Below are 12,372 nucleotides of genomic sequence, written 5' to 3' on the forward strand. Positions count from 1 at the left end.
GTGGCAGCTGGAGTTTGCCATATAAGACTGGCCCCAGTGTTTCTCAGAACTTTGCCCCATGAATGACTGGGGTTGTGAATGTCGCTGGCTCGCATGGTGTCAGGTTTTGGGTCAAGTGCGGGCACCAACTGACTAGTGCTTTGCCCTATATGGCGAGGACTCTCATAGCGCTAGGCAGCAATGTGCCACGCTGAACATACAGTCATAAGACTCCTCTGGCATCTGGAACAGCTCTCCGTTCCCTCTCTTTTTCTCTCCCTCCCCCTTTCTTTTCCCTCGTTCTTTCTCTCTGTCTCTATCTATGTCAGAGCAGTCCTAAAAATAAATACTATGGTGTTGCTCCAGACTCTGAGTTCTTCCACCCCTAGTAACCTCTCTCTTTCCGTCTCTCTTTCTCTTTGCTCCCACCACCCACACTCTATCTCTCTCTCTGTTCCCCCCTCTCTTTGCTCAGCCCTTTTTCTCACCACAGTTGCAGAGTTCCTAGTAACATTTCCCGTAGGATTCACAGAAGAGCCCCTTTACTTCCCAAAACTCCTGCAGCCCTTTTTTTCACTTTCACCCACATCATCACACATGTGTAATCCATGTGACCTCCCCTGCAGCCCTGTCTGTCTGTCTTCCTCTTCTTTACTTCATCTCTCCTCCAGTCAGGAGCACTGTTTCTCTCTTTCTCTGTGTGTATTTGTGTGTGTACTGGGCGCAGCTTGGAAATAGTGCCCTCACCCTGAATGTTCTATATAATAACTCAATAAGGGAATCTACCTCCATCAATGTGCCTGCCAACTAACAAATTCATAAATAAGTTGATTCATCAATATGTCTTCTTTGGATAATTAACTGTTTTTGTTGGGAGTATATACTGTGAAATACATATGATACTATGATATTGTGAATTATATATTTCAATGTGTGGGTATATTTAGATGACCACCTATGTTCCATATGCTACAATTATGTGCTTTCTTGGGACCCAACCTACAAACTGTAATGACAGCTTGTAACTTGAGTCCCATGTAGTCCAAAGGCTCCTCTATCAACTCCCAACTCTGAGAAACAGGGAAGTCTTATAGTGAGAGACACAGTAAGTGAGGGGGGAACTCCATGTGCATAGAAACAGATGTTGAGCTCAGCAACTGGGGGCCCTGTGTGTGTGTGTGTGTGTGTGTGTGTGTGTGTGTGTGTGTGTGTGTGTGTGTGTGTGTGTGTGTGTGTGTGTGTGTGTGTGTGTGTGTGCGTGTGCGTGTGCATTTGCGTGCGTGTGTGTGTCTGCGCTGCAGGGGCCGGCTGATTGCGAATAAGTCAGGGGTCTGTTTCTCATTCCAACACAGTGCCCCTCTGTTCCTCTTGTGGTGTCTCTCCATGGTAGAAGGGAGTAGGGTTGGTCACTAAAACGTCCTGAAAACTTGGTGTACTCACTGACCTTTAATACTAATGTCCCATCTCCTCCTTTGTCAGAACTGCTTACAAATGCTCATAGTAATTATTTTTGAGCTAAAGCTGCAATTTTTACACTGGATGAAGACATTTATTTTTTAATCAACTTAAATCAAGATGCCGCATACAAAAGAGTAACATTTAAATTTACCCTAGACAAACTATAGATCGTACCGTACATACTGAGTCTTTTGACACATTTAAAGGTCCTGTTCTTTTAAGATCGAGCCTATGTTAAGAAAATGAGGAAGCGAAAATGTCAATGTGGCCTTCAGTTGTAACAGTTTAGACGCTTCCTTCCTCTTCATTTCTCTTACCTTGTCATTGTTCTTTTTTTTCCTGTCCTGTGCACTTCCCATATCTTAGTAACATGACCACCATAGACATGAAGTTGAACAAGAGAGTTTATTTGGGCCAGAATCTTACACACTCTTGTCCAGAATTGTCCAAGCTCGTATTGACATTAAAGGCGCACTCCTTAATGAAAAATAAATAAATAAACGGCAACCACTTGGTTTGCTACAAAGCTAAGGGCTGCAGCTGGAGAAATGCACACTCAAATTCATAGATGGCACAATGGAGGAACTGACAGTCCATGGGGTCACAATGATAATTTTCATAAGTGACATTCTCGAGGAATCAATTGATATATCTCATTAATTAAAAAAAACTCTAAAATGGCACGAGTGTTTTTTTCACCTCATTAAACTTTGTCCAACAATAGACAATTTGATGTTGCGTCTGACATTCCCTGTCTCCTCTGGAGAAAACAAATTCCAAAGGACACGTATGGGCCTATTCATTTGTGCTTAATTTCCCAAGAAGAATCAGTTGCATGCTGCCACCAACGAGATAAGGAAATCCAGTGTGGTAATCTGTAGAGGAAGACCCTGGATCACTCTGTAGTGGTATCTGTGTCCCCCACACAGCCCCCTATCACAAAGCCACAAGCAACACAACCCATTTCCCCCGAACCCCTGCCCATAGCAGACTCGTTGAGGCCGGCAATGTTGAAATGGCAGATTTCTTTAAAAGAACAGAAACGTTAACTGGTGGTTTTCATCTCAAACCCCTTCCTGGTCATCGCCCTCCTCCTCTCTCCTCACTGCACTATCGGGGGACACAGAGGAGATGTCACAAGGTTGCGAGGGACCCTTCCCTCACCAAAAAAGGCCGCAAGGCTGAGGGTGAGGAACCGTTCTCCGTGTCTTACAAAAACTGACTTTGCAGAAGAGGCAGAGGGGTCACCCTTTTCTCAGAAACGGTCGGCATCTGGAGAACACTGACGTGTGGCATGTTCCCTTGCCTCTATGGTGACATTGTGTCACATTGTCCTACTCATGCTTTCATTGTCCTCACAATGCAAAGGGATAGAACATATGCACATGGCACATCCAATGGCTTTGTGCAGGGTGGATATCCAAATATTCATCAGCAAATAAGAAATCTATTTTACGAAATATCTCAAATGAGTTTATTGTGATAATATATTCAACCCTTACATTTTATCAGGTCATCACAATGCACATCACTGTCCTATTACTTTTTGATATGTATTCAACATAAAGATTTTGTTCACAGACACGAAGGGCAAAGTGAATTGGGAAACGCCTCCATGTTCTTCTGTGTTGTCTGGGGTATATTCAAGGTTTCACTGCAAAGAAATGGCCACATTGACCGCAGCAGCAAGTGGAGCACCAGTACGGTGCAGTACGGTGTCTGGGAGCCCCAGTACGGTAAATGGCTCTACAATACCCTATCTGTGATTATGTCAACTGCATTATCCCAGCTGTCATCCATTATAACTTTCTCTATTCATGTGTGCAAATAAAGATCAGTAGCCTTTGTCTGCTAAGTCATGTAAACTCCTACCTACCTCACCCTTGCTACACAGCTATATGCACAATCAGCATTTCACTCTCCGACATTGTCCAGTTCCAATATGGGATGTACAGTTAACAAATGTCTGTGTATATTTTGTGACAAATGATTTCCGTTGAACCATTGATATCATAATGGAACAATGACAGTCTTTGTTTAATTCACATGATTCTGCGCTAAGACCCTATAACAAACTGTTCTATTGTGTCTCCATATCCTTTTATATACTCTTAGAAAAAAGGTACTATCTATAACCTTAAAGGTTTTTTTGGCTGTCCCCATAGGAGAACCCTTTGGAATAACCCCTTTTTTGTTGCAGGTAGAACACATTTGGGTTCAATCTAGAACCCTCTGTAGAGAGGGTTCTATGTGGAACCAAAAGTGGTTCATCAAAGGGTTCTCCTAGGGGGACAGCCGAAGAACCCTTTAGGGTTATAGATAGTACCTTTTTTTCTAAGAGTGTAGGCATATGGGAGCTATTGCTGGGTTAGCTGCCTGCCAGCAATGCAATCGGGTGGACTTTAATATATTCCCAAAAGAGACTGGTTTCTCTGATGTATACCACAAAGCATGACAACCACACATAGCGCCCACCACATAATAACAGGCCCAAGTGGAAATGTACACCGAAATTCACCCACCCCACCTCAAAAAAAAGTTTCTCCATTACACAGAACTAAACTTTTTTCTACTATTAAGTCACTGACAAGAAAATGTTAGGATGTTACAGACCTCAAGCTAAGACAAGCCTCCTAGAATATTTAGATAATTGGCCCTCAGCTAGAGATGTTCTCACAACTTATTCTAAGGATTCTGAACAACTTGAACAAGGATTCTGAACAGCTTGAACAAGTAGTCTCTGTTCTCTCATAACATAATGATAACTCAAAAGTTATTTCCATAGAGCAATTTTCTGTCTATAAACTTTTGGCAAACGGAAAGAGGACAGTCTATTGGCTTTCATGTGCTTGTTCCAGTGATGTAACCAAACCATTATCCAACCTTGTCACGTTCATTGGTAGTTGGAGTCCGGAAGTAAAGTTTTACTCTTAATATATTTGGCAAGCGTTTGTGGAAAGATCCTCAGCGTGTTGTATTGGGAATGGCATACGCATTGAAAGTAGATGGATAAAAGTTATTGAATTTATTAAGATCTAAGACATGTTCCATTGATAGAATACAGTGTTTGGTATAAAGTAGCCTACAGTACCAGAATAAAACTCTACATTTCAACAAGAAATGGGATTTAAAAAAAAACATGTTTTATGTAATTGAAATATGAAATAGGCCCATGCATTGTGTGGTTTGTAGGTAGCCAGGGAGAAAGCAACAGTTCTATGGCGCTTAAATTATACTAGCGGAGGCGTGAGCAGAGTTCATTCAGTTTCTACTACAGGCTACACTGGTTCGGTGGGCCAGTCTGACAGCAGAGTTCATTCAGTTTCTACTACAGGCTACACTGGTTCAGTGGGCCAGTCTGACAGCAGAGTTCATTCAGTTTCTACTACAGGCTACACTGGTTCAGTGGGCCAGTCTGACAGCAGAGTTCATTCAGTTTCTACTACAGGCTACACTGGTTCAGTGGGCCAGTCTGACAGCAGAGTTCATTCAGTTTCTACTACAGGCTACACTGGTTCAGTGGGCCAGTCTGACAGCAGAGTTCATTCAGTTTCTAATACAGGCTACTCTAGTCGTGGGCCAGTCTGACAGCAACTTCTAGGTGGCACATTAACCCACTCTTTCAGTTCACCCATATTAGCCTGGTTGAGCAAGAGCCAGCAGCCAGTCAGTCCTCCTAACAAAGACTGATCTTAGCTCATATAGACAATATTGTTCATGCTATTTGAGGTAGCCTACTGATTGGCACACTGATTACACATGACTGAATGTCAATGAAGATGTATGAAAGTGGCTCATTGACATAATTCCTATAGTTTTTCAGAAATGAATGCATCATTTTATTTTGCGTTTAAAAATTTGGGTAGATTTGTATTGAAAATCTAACTTAAAAACCCATGTAAAATCAAAAAGAAGTTGATTGTTCGCATAGAGTACATTGCAAAGTGATTCAATTCTTAACTTCTGTCCTTAAACAATAGATTGTGTCTGCAAACGTCCACTTTGTAGTCTGGACCAATTGTAACAGATGCAACTCAGGCTGTACATATTTCTTGTTCTACTAGGCAGTACATTCCGCAAAGAGTAAATGGCGAAGCGAGAGAGGTAACTGGGCCCACAATCTGTCTTCTCCAGCAGGGGACTTTATTTTCCGCTCACTGAGCGAGTTTTTGTATGGAGGTCAATGAGAGAGTGTAGAATTTGGTTAAAAAAACAAACATGTCATGGTTTATTTTCTACGTGTGGCTTATTTGATCGAATAGAAGTTTCACAATGATTAGATTGTTACGAGTGTACTGATATAAGTAGGAGACGTGACATCCCGGCAACTTTAAGGAAAAAAACACTTTATATAGGAGTTGTGCTTGGTCTTCACTAGTTACCACAGCCACAAAGTAATAAACCCAGTTTATATCAACAATGTATCTTCTTAAAATGTGATTTAAAATCTAACCGTAACCACACTGCTAACATTATGCCTAACCCTAACCTTGAAGTAGAACTAAAAAGCAAATTTTTCACGATTTTTTTCACCAATTTTAGCGTTATCTTTACTTTGTGGCTGTGGTAACTAGTGGAAACCGTTGTGCACGGGTATCTGCCCTCTTATTGGCTAGAACGGTCCCACCTGATATTTTCTTCTCCCGACTGCATTCCATTTTTGAAGACGTTTCTTTACATTGTTCAGGCGGCCACTACAGTATCTGGTCAATGTAATGGATCATCTAATCTGTGAATCCCCACCGAGTTTTGCTTTTCCTCATGTAACTAATGTGAATACTATAGTAGGGAACCCTCTACTTCCATTTTCGCAAGGTTAAACCGTGTAAATCATTACTATTATTTAGTATTTTAATTAATAGATTCGGCATTATAGTTTGGGCGTTTCGTTTTGTTGAGCATGCAAATCATTTATGGTGCGTTCCTGGGCTGGCTGGTGAATTGCTTTGAAATGTCCAACCTGGCCATAAACTCATTCCCATATGCCCATATCATAGAACGGAAGATGCCTTATTATTCTTAATATTATTGCTGCTGCTAAGAACCAGACGAGACACCCGGCATTTGTGAGAACACACGTGTATATTTGTACCCAGCCCGCCTCCATTTTCTTGGAATTCCTTAATGCGCATTGAGAGTAGATCCATCCGCGTCTCCAGACGGTATAGACCTTTCCTTAAACACGTTTTGCGGTGTGTGTTTTGTCCCCGTATTTTCCGAGCAGATGCATACGTATTTATACCAAATTAACATTAAAAGGGCAGTAGAGTATTTAAAATCTAATGTCCCATATTGATTGTTACGTTTTGGCGCGATTTTGGGCTGTGGAAGGATACTGCTGTGCTGTGGTAGTATATAGTGAAATCTGTCTCGCCGCCACACCCACCCACAGATAGATCTGGTATAGTGCGTGAGGTATGGTAGCTTGATTAAAACGCAGTGGAGCTTCAGTACTTTTAGATACAGCAGAATAATTACATTCGTTTATCTCCGTTTAAATTTCGTTGGAATTTAACAACTCACGAAGAAAAGGCGTCTTCTTCATTTTCTCACCCCCTGAAAGAATAAAGGTAAGAGTTTATATTTACAGCGTCAGAGTTTAAATCACATGGGTTTTTTCACGTGTTTTTTTTCACATGCCGGTAATTTAGCTGGATTTCTTTCGTAGTTTGTCTAATTTGCTCGCTATCAGACATTTAAAACACTTCTATTTCAAAAGAGATTACAGAATGCACGAAAGGGTAATTTATTATGCATGAGTGATTTTTAGCTTCAATTCTTTATTTTGGCAAACATTTTTAATGTGCAACTGTCAATGCATGCTAGGCTACTTTGTATTTTTTTGTAAATTCAGATCAAACTGGACATTTCATTTGATTAGTTAAACGCCCATATGTAACGTTAGCCTAGTTTTGCCATAGTTATTATCTGTTCTGCTAGCCTACTGCTTGTTTATAGTAACTGCACCACTTTAGCCCTTTAAAACGTCTGGTATTTTAGCCACGATTTACGATTGAGTTCAGAGGCGACAAGTGTGGGCGGGCTGGATCGCCGTAGTTTTTCAGCATCCATCTGCGGTATTTAAATATTCAACTTAAAGTTAGCTATTCAGCTAACTGTGGTAGATACATTGATAGTTGATTGATATACATGTACCTGTGATATTTCTGAAATGTTATTGTTAAATACTACCAAATTTAAACATTTGTCCCCCAATCCCCCCTTTTCCGTAAATTGTGCGTTCCTTTATTATAGCCAGCCTACTTATGCTAAAAAACATTTTTTATTCTGCTGAGCTATTTAATTTGTTCATATTCTTATCGTTAATTTAAAAAAATATTGTTGAATTGTCGAGAAGGAAACGAAAAGTAGCATTTCGTTTGATATGTATATCCCGTACATACGACTAATACAAAACTTGAAAATGTGAATCTGAATGGGAGAGATGTTGAACTTTCCCTGAGGAAAATGTTAATTTGGAGACTGAGCTCCCCAGCTGTTTAAATTATGTCATGAGGATAACATCTGGTTGATGACCACCCTCATTGGGGCGGGCAAGGATGTAAACATAAATAAAACGTTGTGCTTGCAGTTGGAGTACTAAGAGCATCACTAAAAAGTTGAGAACTCTCATCACACTTAGTGTTTTGCCCACTTTGCGGTGGTGCGTTCTGAACTGCATTCTACTGTTCTTTTTAACGCATTTTTTTATCTTCCCTCTTCCCAGAGTCAGCCAAAATGCTGCAGAGTTTCTCTCAGTCGCAAGATTGGTTCTACTCGGAGCCTCTCTTATTTGATGATGAATTCTGCCAGAGCTTGATGAAGGACCTACAGTCGCTCCCCACGCCACCCCAGTCCCCTCCGATGAAGGCTGGACTCAATGCCAAACCACTTTCCAAGGAGGACCAGTTGAGCTACGTCTCTGATATACTCCTGGAAGATCAAGACCCACAACTAAATTGGAATTTTGACATTTTGTACGATGGCAATGCAACCGTGACAAAGGACCAACAGCCAGAGGAGTCCGACGACTGTTTGTGGCATTGCCTCGGTGATAAGTCTATGGAGGAGAAGCTATCGTCTGTGCTCTCCAGCAGCCCGCTGCTCTCGGACATAGACACAAGAATCTTTGAGGAAATTGCTGGCTCCACACTGGACTGCCACACCGCGGCACTCGCGTGCCAAGCTTTGGAGAATGAGGATTTACTATTGGACAGGCATGACCGTCAGGAGCAAGGCAGCGAGTCGACCTCCGACTACGGCTCGGCGGGAGGCGAATTCTCAACTTATTGGAGCAGTGCTAGCGATACTGGTGAGTTGGTCCTCATTCTTGCCTAAGCTGTGCTTGTAAATTAAAAGGTTACAATAGCATGCGAGTTATTTGCTTTCATGTTAAGAGGGAGTGTTAGAAAGTGACTTTAGGCCGTTTGACATAGGTAGTGACACCAGTTGTACAATAGTGGGCCTCCTCGTTAAAAATGTGGTAGTCTAAAGCCAATGCATCTGAATTGCAGTTGTTCAAATGTTAGTGGAAATGCCTGCTAACCCAATCTCTTGTGGATTCTCTTCTCCACAGAGGAGGAGATAGACGTAGTGACCGTGAAGAGGACTGCCAGCCCCTCCCAGTTGGCAGAGGAGAGCCGGCGGCAACGACGTGCCATCAAGCGCCAACACCTGGAGATCCAGCTGCAGCACAATTACGCTGCCCCCTGCCCCACATCGCCCCTCCGCCTAGAGCTCTCGACCACCTCAAACTCCCACCACAAGCGCTCCCGGGTCTCAGACTCACACAGACACCACCAACACGGCTCGTCGGGCCGCTCATCCTCGTCCCGCCACTACCTCAGCAGTCACCACCAGTCCAGCTCCTCTAGGCAGTCGCCGGACATGGAGGACGAGGAGGAGAGGAGGCATACCCACAATGTGATGGAGAGGCAGCGGCGCAACGAGCTGAAGAACTGCTTCCTGCGGCTCAGGGACAACGTACCCGAGCTGTCCAATAACGACAAGGCCTCCAAGGTGGTCATCCTGAAGAGGGCACGTGACAGCATCCGCGGCCTGGAGCTTGAGGGCCAGAGACTGAACGCCAAGCGAGACAAGCTCCGAGACGGGCAGGAGCAGCTCAAAGCTAAACTGGAGCAGCTCAGGAGGTAATGGTGGGACCAAGGAGATGAGGTGTGTAACAAACATTTAGAGACATTTAAATAAACCGGTTGAGAAGACCTGTCTGGACTTCAGATTTAACGCTGCGCACACTCTGCATGGTGGCATCCATCTCCTGCAGTGACTGTTCAAGAAGAAGTGAATGTTACGTTACTGATACAGTTAAATGTGGTTAAAAAAGTTTGGTTTGGAGCAATAGGGCCACGTTCAGCCCAGTAAAATGATTTTTGTCTTTTATTGTCCTAGCGATTTGCCAAAGTCATTGTTCATAAAGTAGACTACATGTAACAGTCTACATCAAAGTGAGCAGCCATTTGTTACTGAAACATGGAACTTGAATAAGGTTTCTTCCACATTCCCCCATATGTTATGAACTTGGTTGTTCTCTTGCTGTGGTTTTTTATTTTGGGCTGGATCCAAAGTTTGAGTTCTAATAAGGGGTTGAATGTAATGTATTCCAATTATTGCTATTAATTGCAAAAAAAATGTAATGTCTAAACACATTTACCCAATTAGACTTCTTCTTTTACTCTCAAACTTTAAAGCCCTGACCTGTTGGGTTCTCATGCCTTGAAACTCATTCTGTTGTCGACTCGTAACTGTACAATGTTTTATAAGTTTTGTTAAAAGCATATGATTTACTGTACCTACCTCGACCAGGTCTCGGACCTGACAATTTGTTTGGTTTCTCAGAAGCAACGATATAGATTTCTTTGTATATTTTTTGTTTATTATGTAACATAAATTATTTGTATTTTTTTCTTGGTTTATTTGCAAGTAAATAGTTCTGTTCATCAGCGGACTTTGTTTTTATAATGTAATAAAGAATGGACAAATCAGTTTATTTGTGTTATTATACAGACTGTGATACCTTGCATCATGTCAAGGTGTATGTATATGGTTTGCTTCCAAGAAGACTGCTATTGAACAATCAGTGTACGGTACTAGTTTATGGTATTTGGGTCAAGGTGCGTGGGTGAATGATTGACAGTTGTGAAGGTCGCACAGTACCAGATTGAAAAGTACCAGATTTTCAAAGCCTTGTCAAAAGATAATCCCAATTTTTATCTCAAGCTGAGTTGTGACTGATAACACAAGCAATAATTTGCCTGTCACACTTTCAAATTATATACAAAGTTCAGTGTGCTTAGATGGAGAGACACTTTACCTTTCTTACATGAATACACCCAACCACCTGCCTAAGACCTAGATTCATATGACCTCAGTTCTTCACGTTGACATTTACCGCATGACCGTCAACATCACAGTACTGAAAGAAAACAGACTTATTTAACCAAAATTGTTTCCTTGCATGGGAACCCTGGATCCTGGCCACCTACAGAAGTTATTGTAACAGCAAATGAAAGCCCAACCCTCTCCAGATATTGTACTAACCTGCCTGCTGCTGTAGTTTACTTTGAGAATCTAGCTATGTATCGAGCTCTGGTTCTCATGGCACACACCAATGTTGCATAACTTGGAGAGCGAAGTAGTGAACACATGTCACAAATGGCACACAGCCCTTCTGTGAACTAACATCTGTGAACTATTGCCTACAACAACCTACAACTTGGAGGGTGCACGGTGGGCTTTATCTTTAATGTCTGGCCAAGAGTTACCCTACTGACTGATTATGATGCTTTTCGTGCCTGGCTGTGTCATAAGCACAATTGTCAGCTGTCTGTCTAGTGCCCTGGGGCTAGTCCATGATGTCATGATATTCACTCCTTGGTTGTGTTCATTAGGGCACACACAGGAAAATGTTTTAAAACATTTTTGCAAAGAAATCCAGGCTGTACCTCCTTGTTTCAGTCCATTTTTTTCTCCGTTTGGTGATTAATAAAAATGACCCTGGCTGCCAGGAGCGGTAGAGCTGGCTGAAGGCTCTTGATGCATCCCTGGGCAGTCACTGACTGCCAGTGGAGATATGAGGTAGGCATGCAGGTTTTGGTGACTTTGAATAAGTGTAGCTTCTCTGAGATAAACGGGGCAGAAGATAATTGTTGAGTTACATTACTGACAAAAAGTGCACTGCATGTGGACAACTTTAAATGAGTGGATTCGGCTATTTCAGCCACACCAGTTGCTGACGGGTGTTTAAAATCGAGCAATTTTTTTAAAATTTTGACATTTATTTAAGTCAGTTAAGAACAAATTCTTATTTTCAATAACAACCTAGGAACAGTGGGTTAACTGCCTGTTCAGGGGCAGAACGACAGGTTACCTTAGTGTTCTTGGGCACAAGGACTATGGTGGTCTGCTTGACACATGTTGGTATTACAGACTCCGGCAGGGACAGGTTGAAAATGTCAGTAAAGACACTTGCCAGTTGGTCAGCGCATGCTCGGCGTACACGTCCTGGTAATCCGTCTGGCCCAGTGGCCTTGTGAATGTTGACCTGTTTAAAGGTCTTACTAACGTCAGCTACGGAGAGCATGATCACACAGTCGGAAAAGCTGATGCTCTCATGCATGTTTCAGTGTTACTTGCCTCGAAGCGAGCATAGAAGTCATTTAGCTCGTCTGGTAGGCTCGTGTCACTGGGCAGTTCTCAGCTGTGCTTCCTTTTGTAGTCTGTAATAGTTTGCAAGCCCTGCCACATCCAACGAGCATCGGAGCCTGTGTAGTACGTTTCGTTCTTAGTCCTGTTTTGATGCTTTGCCTGTTTGATGGGTCGTCGGAGGGCATAGCGGGATTTCTTATAAGCTTACAGGTTAGTCCCGCTCCTTGAAGCGGCAGCTCTACCCTTTAGCTCAGTGCGAATGTTGCCTGT

General features: G+C 42.5%; 1 protein-coding gene across 1 annotated transcript; it reads left to right on the top strand.

Moving 5' to 3' along the window:
- Positions 1-6,819: 6,819 nt before the first annotated feature.
- On the top strand, positions 6,820-10,439 carry LOC139370686 (myelocytomatosis oncogene homolog). Its single transcript, XM_071110310.1, has 3 exons — positions 6,820-7,007; positions 8,165-8,749; positions 9,014-10,439. The coding sequence occupies exons 2-3, from the start codon at positions 8,176-8,178 to the stop codon at positions 9,589-9,591; spliced, it is 1,152 nt and encodes a 383-aa protein (XP_070966411.1). The 5' UTR covers positions 6,820-7,007; positions 8,165-8,175; the 3' UTR covers positions 9,592-10,439.
- The last annotated feature ends 1,933 nt before the right edge of the window (positions 10,440-12,372 follow it).

The sequence above is a fragment of the Oncorhynchus clarkii genome, chromosome 17 (assembly GCF_045791955.1).
Source record: "Oncorhynchus clarkii lewisi isolate Uvic-CL-2024 chromosome 17, UVic_Ocla_1.0, whole genome shotgun sequence".
Taxonomy (NCBI): Eukaryota; Metazoa; Chordata; class Actinopteri; order Salmoniformes; family Salmonidae; genus Oncorhynchus; species Oncorhynchus clarkii.

Excerpts from the sequence above, each read along its gene's own strand:
- LOC139370686 (XM_071110310.1), top strand. The coding sequence starts at position 8,176 with ATGCTGCAGAGTTTCTCTCAGTCGCAAGATTGGTTCTACTCGGAGCCT. Across the intron at positions 8,750-9,013 it reads GAGCAGTGCTAGCGATACTG|AGGAGGAGATAGACGTAGTG; the intron begins GTGAGTTGGTCC and ends TCTTCTCCACAG.